The 10,819-nt window shown below is 53.6% G+C and overlaps 1 protein-coding gene across 1 annotated transcript in view; it reads right to left on the bottom strand.

Annotated features, from left to right (window-relative positions):
* Positions 1–4,435, bottom strand: part of Bcam (basal cell adhesion molecule (Lutheran blood group)) — a 16,138-nt gene extending 11,703 nt beyond the window's left edge. Inside the window, 4 exon segments of the mRNA XM_035449567.1 lie at positions 734–804; positions 898–1,126; positions 2,409–2,530; positions 4,372–4,435. Coding sequence (XP_035305458.1) covers positions 734–804; positions 898–1,126; positions 2,409–2,530; positions 4,372–4,435 — 486 coding nt within the window.
* Between the last annotated feature and the right edge of the window lie 6,384 nt (positions 4,436–10,819).

Below are 10,819 nucleotides of genomic sequence, written 5' to 3'. Positions count from 1 at the left end.
TCAGTTCGACACTAGCCCGGGCTACATAATGAGTTCCAGGCCAGCCTGAGCCTCACGAGACCCTATTTCGCACAACCCCAAGCCAACGCTAGGAGTACTAGGAGTGCAGTCCATCATCGAGGCAGGAGGATCACGAGTTCAGAGCCATCCCTTGCCACGCAGCAGGTTTGAGGTCCTGCTTGGCTATGAGGCTGGTGTGCTGGTGTTACAAACAAAACAAAACCAACAAAACAAAACCCAGGTGGGTATGATGGCATGCACCTGGGACCTCAGTACTTGGTGAGGTACTGAGGCGACATAGGAAGTTTCCAGGATAGGGCTGGAGAGATGGCTCAGAGGTTAAGAGCACTGACTGCTCTTCCAGAGGTCCTGAGTTCAATTCCCAGCAACCACATGGTGGCTCACACCCATCTGCAATGTGATCAGGTGCCCTCTTCTGGTGTGCAGATACACATGGAAGCAGAATGTTGTATACATAATAAATAAAATAAAATCTTAAAAAAACTGCATCCTTTAAAAATAAAATAAAATAAAGTTCCAGGATAGCCTGTGCTACATAAGGTCACCCTCCCAAACAAAAACAAAAACGAAGTAAGGAAAATACCCAACAATAGGGAGCTACTGCCTGGTGTACTCAAAGCCCTGAGTTCAATCTCCGATACCACGAAACAAGACAATAACAAAGATGACCTCGGGACTCTTCACCCACGGCTCTCAACTCCAGCCACATTACCTCCTGGGCAAACTCCTCCATCACGGACAGCGTCCCTTTGTTGGGAATCACCTCCGTAGCCTCGGGGATCGCTGTTGGGGGAGATGTCCACATCAGGAGGTCCTTCTCTGATTCCCCCCCTCCCCCCCGCCATGGCTCCTCGGGATAGTTTTGGGGACACTTACCAAACACACGGACTCTTGAGGTGGCCTCGGAGGTGCCCTCTGACCCAGCCTTCACCACGCACACGTAGTCCCGCTCATCCCCCACCTGGGCTTTTTCTATCACCAGGCGACCTCGGGAGTCCAGCTGGTATGGGGGACTGCGGCCCCGAGAGTTGTGGACTGTGCTCAGGAGCTCTGAGCCCTGTGGCTCCACGGAAGCCAGGTGATGCCGGGACCCGGAAGCATCAACCTGTGGGTTTGCACAGGTTGTGAGCCCTCCCTCCTTTACTACTGTCCCCCTCCAAGACTTTTTTCCTTTGGGCTTAGGGAAAGAACATAGTGGCTCCCACATGCTAAGCATCACTCACCACTGAGCCACACCCCAGCCCCTCACTGGGGGATTCTAGGCAGGGGCTCTACCACTGAGCCACACCCCCAGCCCCTCACTGGGGGATTCTAGGCAGGTGCTCCACCACTGAGTCACACCCCCAGCCCCTCACTGGGGGATTCTAGGCAGGTGCTCCACCACTGAGCCACACCCCCAGCCCCTCACTGGGGAAATTCTAGGCCAGCATCCTACCAACTAAAATCTCATCCTTCTTTATATTTTCTTTGTTTTTGGAGACATGGTTTCTCTGTGTAGCCCTGGTTGTCCTGGAACTTTCTTTTCAGACCAGGAGGGCCTAGAACTCAGGGATCCACCTGCTTCTGCCTCCCGAGTGCTGGGATTAGTGTGCCACCATGCCTAGCCATCCCTCTTTTTAAAACTTGTTTTTTTTTAAAAAAAGTATTTATTTCTTCATTTATAAACGTATATATGCGTCTGTGTATGTGTATGCACACGAGTGCGGATGTCCATGGAAGCCGGAAGAGAGAGGGCATCGGATCCTCTGGAGCTAGAGTCACAGGCAGCTGTGAGCGCTGAGAACTGAACTCAGGTCCTCAGGGAAAGAACCAAGTGCTATTTTCAGTGCTTGGCTTTTGATGGCTCCTTGTAGGGCAAGCACTTTCCCATGGGGTAAGCATTACTCCATACCCTCACCTGTCTTCCTCATCTTCTCTGTGTCCCTCAACCCCCCCTCCTGAGTCTCACTGTCTCTTGCCCTCTTTCTCTCTCTCTTTGATTTTTCGAGACAGGGTTTCTCTGTGTAGCTTTGGAACCTATCCTGGAACTCTGGAGACCAGGCTGGCCTCGAACTCACAGAGATCCGCCTGCCTCTGCCTCCCGAGTGCTGGGATGAAAGGCGTGCGCCACCAACGCCCGGCCCCTCTTGCCTCTTCTGTTCTCTGCTCTGTGTGGTCCCCCACACCCGAGCCAAGCTCCGGAAGGAGAACCATTTCCTCAGAGCTAGGCTCTGCGCCTGGCAGGGTCCCATGCCTTCCAAGGTTTCCACTTGTTCATCTGTGAAGTGTGAATTGGGGCTTTGGACGGCTCCCTGTAGGCAGAGCTCATTGGTTCTGCTGTGACCAGGAGCCTGGGTCCTGGTCTCCCTCCTCCTGCGTCATCCCCAGCTCCCAGCAAGGGCACTCACAAGGAACCACTCCAGCACGTAATGCTCAGGGCGCTCCCGAGGCTTGCAGTCCAGGGTGATCAGCTCTCCTTGCAACACCTCCACCAGAGGGGGTACAGACACGTGCACCTCAGCCTGGGCACCTGCAGGAAGCTGTGAGGTCAGATGATGTCTACCCAATGCGACCAACAGGGAGAGCCCGCCAGAGCCCAGCCTCCTCCCTTGGACACAGACAGAGGTCTAGATCCTTGCCTCCTCTCTCTCCCTCCTTGGTCCTCCCAGAGTCTGGGCCCCATCAGTGTCTCTCCATAACTTTCGAGTTAATGTGAACCAGGCTGGCTTCGAATTCAGAGAGCTCCCACAGCTGCCTCTGCTTCCCGAGTGCTGAGATTAAAGTCGCGTGCCACCGGCCCAGCCTCTGTGACTTCTAAGGGTTAAGGCCAAGCCTTCTCCAGCACTCTAAGCCTTGCTTCTGTCACCGGCCCAGCATAGCAAATGTCCCCTCAAGGAAGGGCCAAGCCCAACTCTCCCCTTGGCCTCCAGCACCCAGGACAGGACCCGGCCCCGGGGGCTGAAGAACAGGCCTTTCTCCATCTTTGTTTTTCCACTTCTTGATCCCATCCAATTTTTCCGGTTGCTCCCGGGGGCCCTTCTGCTCTCTGATGTGTGGGGGGCTGGGGTGTGGGCTGCAGCTGGGCCAGGAGCTGGATGGGTGTGTGGGAGTGGCAAGGGGGGGACAGGGCTGGGCAGGTTTCAGGAATGTGGGAGGGCCAGGCTGGCTGAGACCTGCCCGGCTTGGCGCCAGAGCCCCCTACCTGCCCCCTGACAACATCCCCCTCCCATCTCTTTCCAAGAGAAGAGGGTAAGGTGAGTCACCTGGGCAGGGGAGTGAGTCTGGATCCTGAGGGAGAAAGGGCTCCGGTAGCCTGAGGCAGCCGAGCCTGCACGTTGGAAACACATGCGGACCTCTGGGTCCTAGGGCTCTGGGAATTTGGGTCTTGGACTCCTGTCAGGGTCTGGCGGGTAGCATAGTTCTCGCTGGGAATCTACCACCCTCTGGGATAGCATTTTGGCGTCATTCCTCCCCCACCCAGTCTGGCCTACTCCCGGGTTCCCAACTGTATACCACACTTGTGCCAGCAGCCTGGGGTCCCAGGCACCCACCTCCGGCCTCAGCCTGTCTCAGGGGCGCTGGTGTGGGGCTAGGCTGGTACCAGGGGCTGGATGCGAGCTGCAAACACCCAAGGCTAGCAGATAGATATACTCTGTCCTCCCTATCCCCAGAGTCCCCCAGCTCCTCTGTTCCTTCACCCCTCCCACCACAGGCAGGTGTGTGGACTTATCGGGGGGCCCCAGGAAAGGCGCCCTTTCGGAAGTCGGAAACCCTGCTCCACGTTCTCTGCCAGGCTTGGGACTCCCGGCCCTTTCTGAGAGAGGTGGGTCCTCTAGGGACAGCCTAAAACTCTGAACTCAGGGGAAACCCCACATTTTAGGAAGTGTTTTAGCCGCAGGGTCCCCAAACTTAATCACTCAGAGAACAGCTCTGGGATGTTGCTCTTTCAGCGTGCTAGCAGAAACTACTTTGAGTAAGCAGGAGACGAGCGGTGGGGGTGGGGGGTGGGCTGCTGGGCTGCTGGGCTGGACTCGTGTCTGAAGGACTAAGAAGCCAGAGCCCGGATTCCAGGTACCCAAGGTTATTAGGGGTCGCAGGGCTTAGATTCCAGAGTTCCCAGAGAGCCAGGAAAGGGGGGGGGGCAGCTTTCTCAAGTTGTGTCTGCTCCAGCGTTGGGGTATCCTCATCTCTCCGATCGGGTACATCCCAAGGCCTCCCCGCCTTCCCCCCCGGGTGGGGAGTTCCCTAGATTGTGCTCCCTGGGGAGATGGAAGCTTGCTCCCCTGTCTTTTCCGGGGACCCCAGGAGCGAGCCATCCCCCCGCAAACCCCAGCGCCGAGTCTCAGCTCTGCCGTCAGTTCCAAGCCATACCTGAGTGTCCCGCCAGGAGGAGGGCGAGCCACAGCAGCCCTGCGCGGGCGTCTGGGGGCTCCATGTTCCCTGCGGTGGCGGCGGCGGTGACTGAGCCCGGGTGAGGCTCTCGGCCGCCGGGAGGCTGGCAGCGGAGGCCACGCCCCGGGCCACGCCCACCCCGCCCCCCCATCCGCAGGCCGGGCGCCAGGCCAAGACCTCCCACTGCCCAGGGAGGACCTCCCACCCGCGCGCGCGCGAGCGAGCCAGCGCGAGGACCCGCCGGCCAGCGCTGCCTGCAAAGCTCGCATCCAACCCACGGCCGCCGCTGTCCTCCGTGGCCAGGGGGCCGGCCCGGCCAGTCTAGCCGGTGCCCAGAGCTGGGATCTGAGGGACACCGCAGGGACCCTCATGCCCTTCCTTCCTGGCCACCTCCGGGGGGCCTTGAGACTCATTTCCATGGTGGCAAGTGCCCCCCCGCCCATCCCCACCCCTCACCCCTACCCCCTCCACCCCCCCACCGGCTGCAGGTGGATCTGGATCTTTTTTCCTAGTTTTTGTTTGTTTTCTTTTTGGAAGACAGGTGTTATTGCTGGAGGCGCTGTAGCTCCGGCTGGCCTGAAACTCGTGGCCATCCTTCTGCCTCGGTTTCCCCAGTGCTGGGATTACAAGGGTGCCCCGCCCCCGCCTCTGGTTTGTGAACTGTTCGGCGTTTACCAGCGGTTCCTGGCACAACTAGTTGCCTGTGTGGCCCCGGCCTGTAGTCTGTCTCCTGCATGACTGGCTCTTCCCAGGGTGCCCTAGGATGCCCTCCTCCCCTTAGAGCCACCTTGCTGGGAAGCGTCCCTCCTCTGACTGAGCAGTGGCCTGGAACTTGTCGGGTCAACCTTCTCTTTAATGGGTTTTCAATTCCCAAGTCGTCCTCTTAGGCCTCTTTGGGGATGGGGTGGGGATGGGGAGCCCCTCCCTCTGCTGAGCTCTCCCGGACTCCCTCGCATCCCCCCATCCAGAGAATCCAAGGAATGTCACCCCCCTTCCTCCTTCCTTCTCTCCCCGCCATTCCCTCCCCACCTTGGGGGGAGGGGAGGAGACGTGGCTGGCTCGGGGCAGGTGAGTGGAGGAGGGAAGAGGCGATCAGGCCACTGGGGCCACTGGACGGAAGAGAGGGTCACAGGTCAAAGTAAGGGATCACAGATCACTACTCCAGGGTCCTCACAAGCCAAATCAGCCTGGAACGAAATCCCAAGAATGTTGGGTGGGGGCTGGGGAAGGAGGGTTCTGCCACTGTTCAGCGGGTGGAAGCTGCTCTGGGATACCGGTAGGGATGGGTGGGGGTGTCACTGGCCATGCTGAGACACAGTCCTCCTCCCCCAGTCTCCGGTTAGTCTGAGGGAGGTCAGTATTGATCTTAGGGGGCTCTTGGGGCTAAGGCTTTACCCATCCGCCTCAGAAGAAAGGCTGATGTTATAATAGGTGCTGACTCTCAAAGTTGTTTTAACATTCCTGTCACACCGGACAGTAATTGTGAAACCAGGAAAATGACCTTTGCATGGGGCAGCACTAGGTCTCCTCCTCGGGAAGTCCTCCTGCAACCGTCTCCTGCCACATACCTACCTGCAAATCCCCGGATCCCCCACTAGCCCCCCAAACCCTGGGATGCATCTCTCCTTCATTCTCCTCCACCTGACTCTCAGCCCAAGGCCGCCCTCCATCCCATCCCCTCCCCACAGCGGGCAAAACCATGCATACGCAAGGGTCCAGAGGCTTACAGGAAAATGCTCTCCACAGCCCACTCTAATAACCCTTACTCTGAAGAAGTGGAGGCAGGACAATTAGGGGTTCAAGACCAGACGGAGCCTCACAGGAACAAAACCAGGAAATGGTTGGTACAAAACTTGTTTAGCTTTCGTGAAGCCTGGGCCTCCACCCCTCAGCACCTCACTAACGGGGCATCCTGACACACACGGGCTTATCCCTGCACCGAGAGGCAGAGGCTGGACGATCAGGAGTTCAGTTATCCTTGGCTACATTGAGTTTTAGGACAGCTGGGCGCAGTGGCGCATGCTTTTAATCCCGGTACTCTGGAGGCAGAGGCAGGAGGATCTCCGGGTTCCAGGCCAGCCTGGTGGGTGTACATATCAAAATTCCAGGACCTGTCTCAAAATAGAAAGACCTGCCTCAGAAATAAATAAATAAATAAATAAACAAAAAGAGTTTGAGGACAGCCTAGGCCTGGCTCAAAAAAAAAAAAAAAAAGTGTTGGAGAGATGCCTCAGTGGTTAAGAGCAGAGGACCCAAGTTCAGATCCTGGTACCTATGTCCAATCCAGTGGCTCTTAATAGCCTGTAACACCATTTCTGGGTGGGGAGGGTTTGATGCCTTCTCTGAGCACCAGGCAAACACATGGTCAGTATAGGTACATATACGCAAAGACTCGGTACCTCTAAAAATAAAAACATACTAAAAACCACTTAAAAATAAACCTTTAAAAACAGCCCAAATCAGAGTAGCCCCCACAGGGTGCCACCCATACTCCCAGATGGCATTCTCACAGTGCCCAAGAGCTCCCTGGGACCGTCTTCCACACTGGGACCTCAGTCGCCACTTTCCTGTTCTGTCGCTGGCCTGTGTATCTGATTACTGGGTCTGGACACTCATCGGGAGCCTGGCATCAGCCGCCCTCTTTTGCACCTTTGAGAAGTCAGCAGGCCACAGTGCTGGGTGCAGGAGGAGAGCCACGTGGTGAGAGCACAAGACAGAGAAAGGCATCAGCCCTGGACTTGTAGAAACTAGTATCATAATGTCACCTCCCATTGTCCCCTTCAATTAGGTCCTACTCAACAGCCAGGAGAATCCCGAGGAGATGTGAGTCAGCCCAGGACACTGTTCATTTAGAATCCGCCCACGGCTCCATCTTGATGCAAGTAAAAGCCAGCATTCTCTCTGTGGTTTGTGATCTGACCTTTTCCCTTCTCTGACCCCACCTAGCATTCACTCTCCCTCTCAAATAGTATTTTGGTCACACTGATCTCTCTGCTGACGTGCTATTCCATCAACCCCAGGACCTTTGCACTTCCTGCTCGCACTGCCAGGGCATCCTTTCACGGAGTGGCTTCCTCCTCGCTGGCTTCTAATCTCTCCTGTGACTCGCCTCATTAGAGAGCCTCAGATACCAGCTGCCCATGTTTCCCTTCCATCACCTTTATCAAGGTGGGATAAATTCTGTTTGCCTTTCACTGTCTGGCACAGAAACTATGCCCCCCAAGGGAGCAGGGACTCCACAAGGGTCACACTGTATCTCCAGTGCCTAGGACAGAGCCTGACTTGAGACAAATAAGTGCCTGTGTACGTAATGAAGTCATGTTCCGACTCTGTCCTGTTGTCTTGTGTATATAGATCGACAGTCACGTGTCACTTAACAATGGGCATCCGTTCAGATAAAGGCGTTGCTAGGCAATTGTGCCCTCCTGTGAGCATCACAAAATAGCTTGCTCCACGAATGAAACCACGCACAGGACATCATCAGGTAAAAACGATCTTATGGGTCACTGTTGCACGGGGGGGGGGGGGTCTTGCTGTGTGATGTACCACTCTATCTCACTGCCCCTTAAATAAAATGCAGAGAAACTGCTAGTTAGCTATGCACATCGCTCCATAGACTTTATAATGATAATTACTAGTGTTGGTGGCACACGCCCTTAATCCCAGCACTCAGAAGGCAGAGGCAGGTGGATCTCTGTGAGTTCGAGACCAGCCTGGTCTCCAGAGCGAGTTCCAGGACAGCCTCCAAAGCTACACAGAGAAACCCTGTCTCGAAAAACAAAACAAAAAAAATTATTTATGTGCATATGTGTGTGTGTCTGCATGTGCATGTAGCTGCCTGCAGAGGCCAGAAGAGGGCGCTGGAGCTCCTAGACATTCCATTCAGATGCTGGGAGCTGAACTCTGGTCCTCTGGAAGAGCAACAAGTGTCTTCACCACTAAACCATCACTTAGTCACTGTTGTATTGCTGTGAAGATACACCATGGGGACTGGAGAGATGACTCAGAGGTGAAGAGCACTGACTGCTCTTCCAGAGGTCCTGAGTCTAATTCCCAGCAACCACATGGTGGCTCACAACCATCTGTAATGAAATCTGGTGCCCTCTTCTGGCCTATAGACATACATGTAGGCAGAACACTGTGTACCTAATAAATAAAAATCTTTAAAAGAGAGAGAGAGAGAGAGAGAGAGAGAGAGAGAATCATGACCAAGTCAACTCTTTTTTTTTTTTAAAGATTTTATTTATTATGTACGCAACATTCTGCTTCCATGTCTATCTGCACACCAGAAGAGGGCACCAGATCTCATAACGGATGGTTGTGAGCCACCGTGTGGTTGCCGGGAATGGAACTCAGGACCTCTGGAAGAGCAGCCAGTGCTCTTCACCTCTGAGCCATCTCTCCAGCCCCCAAGTCAACTCTTACAGATAGAAGCATCTACTTGGGGGGCTGCCTTACAATTTCTGAGGGTTAGTCCATTAGCATCATGGTGGGGAGCACGGGGGCAGGAACAGTGCTGGAACAGTGGCTGAGGGCTTCATCTGGACCCTCAGGCTGAGAGAGAGATACCGGACCTGGTGTGTGCTTTTGACCCCACAAATCCTGCCTCCAGTGACACACTTCCTCCAACAAGGCCATACTTCCTAATCCTTCTCAAACAGGTCTACTCCCAGGGGACTAAGCATTCGAATATATGATCCTATTAGGGCTGCTCTCTCCACAGCCCTCTCTCCAGCCCTGTGCTTTATGTCTCCTGAGAGCTGAGTCATAAGTAGGCACAAATTGCTTACCAGAATGGATTTCTGTTTGGTTTGAGACATGGTCACTGTGCCTAGGTCTGGCTATATTTTAATTCATCTTTCTTTTTCTTTTTTTCAAGACAGAGTTTCTCTATGTAATGTAACAGTCCTGGCTGTCCTGGAACTCTCTTTGTAGACCAGGCTGGCTTTGAACTCACTGAGATCTGCCTGCCTTTGCCTCCCGGGTGCTGGGATTAAAGGTGTGCACCACCACCACCACCACCACCCAGCTTAATTAATCTTTTTCATTTCAGCTTTATTTATTTATTATGTATCTGATGTTATGCCTGCAGGTCAGAAGAGGGCACCAGATCTCATTATAGATGGTTATGAGCCACCATGTGGGTGCTGGGAATTGAACTCAAGACCTATGGAAGAGCAGCCAGTGCTTTTAACCTCTGAGCCATCATCTCGACAGGCCCTTTAATTAATCTTTTAATCATCATCATTTTCGATAGTCTTACTGTGTAGCTTTGGCTGGCCAGGAAAATACTCTGTAGACTAGGCTGGGTTGAATTCACAGAGATCTGCCTGCCTCTGAGTGCTGGGATTAAAAATGTGTGCTACTCCACCTGGCTATTATTATTATTGCTATAAGTACTACTATAGTAGGAAATTACCAACACGGAGTCAGGTAGAAATATAAGGGTATTTAATAGGGAAAAGCCTTACTTACAGAGAGAACCAGCCAGCCGGTGGTAGTCTGTACAGCAAGAAGCAAAGAGAGACCGAAACTGAAAACGCAGTCCCCCTACTCACTCTGACCTCATAAGCCTGCTCAGTTACCCCTGTAGCCAGCCCCTAAGAAGGCGTGGCTACAGCTTCCCCTACATACTACTATTCTCTCTGTGTGTCTCTGTGTGTGTGTGTGTGTGTGTGTGTGTGTGTGTGTGTGTGTGTGTGTGTGTGCATGCGTACATGGCATCAAACATGGTGGTCAGTCTGAGGATGACCTGAAGTGCTCGTCCTCTCCTTCCACTGGGTGAGCTGGGTGAGCTGTGTTCACTGGGGACCATCCCATATCTTCCTCCCATATTTTATTTTACTGGGCTTACAAACACATGCTTCCTGTCTGGCTTTAAGAGGATTCTGGGATTGTTAACTCGTGACTTCAGGCTTGCATGCCAAGGGTTTTATCCACAGAACTATACCCCCACCCTTGGAAACCCAGGTTGGCTTTAAATTCCTCTTCTCTCTCTCTTTAAATTTATTTATTTATTTATTTATTTTTTGAGACAGGGTTTCTCTGTGTAGCCCTGGCTGTCCTGAGTTCGAGGCCAACCTAGTCTACAGAGTAAGTTCCAGTACAGCCAGGGATACATAGAGAAACCCTGTCTCAAAAACCAAAACCAAATAAACATAAAAACAAACAAACAAAAAACCCCAAAACTTATTTTTATCTTATGTGTGTCAGTGTTTGTGTGCACATATGTTTATGTACCAGGTGCATGTGTGCACACGGAGGCTGAAAGAGAGTGATGGGTGCCCCCGGAATTGGAGTTACTGAACATTGTAAATCTCCACACGGGTTCTGAGAAGAGCAGCAAACACTCTTAACTGCTGAGCAGTCTCTCCAGCCCCTGGCCATGAACTCCTGTCATCTTCCCGCCTCAGCCTCCTGTGTACTG

Source organism: Cricetulus griseus, chromosome 9 (assembly GCF_003668045.3).
Source record: "Cricetulus griseus strain 17A/GY chromosome 9, alternate assembly CriGri-PICRH-1.0, whole genome shotgun sequence".
NCBI lineage: Eukaryota > Metazoa > Chordata > Mammalia > Rodentia > Cricetidae > Cricetulus > Cricetulus griseus.
Note: the sequence above shows the minus strand (reverse complement) of the source record. Positions and strands in the feature narration are given on the sequence as shown.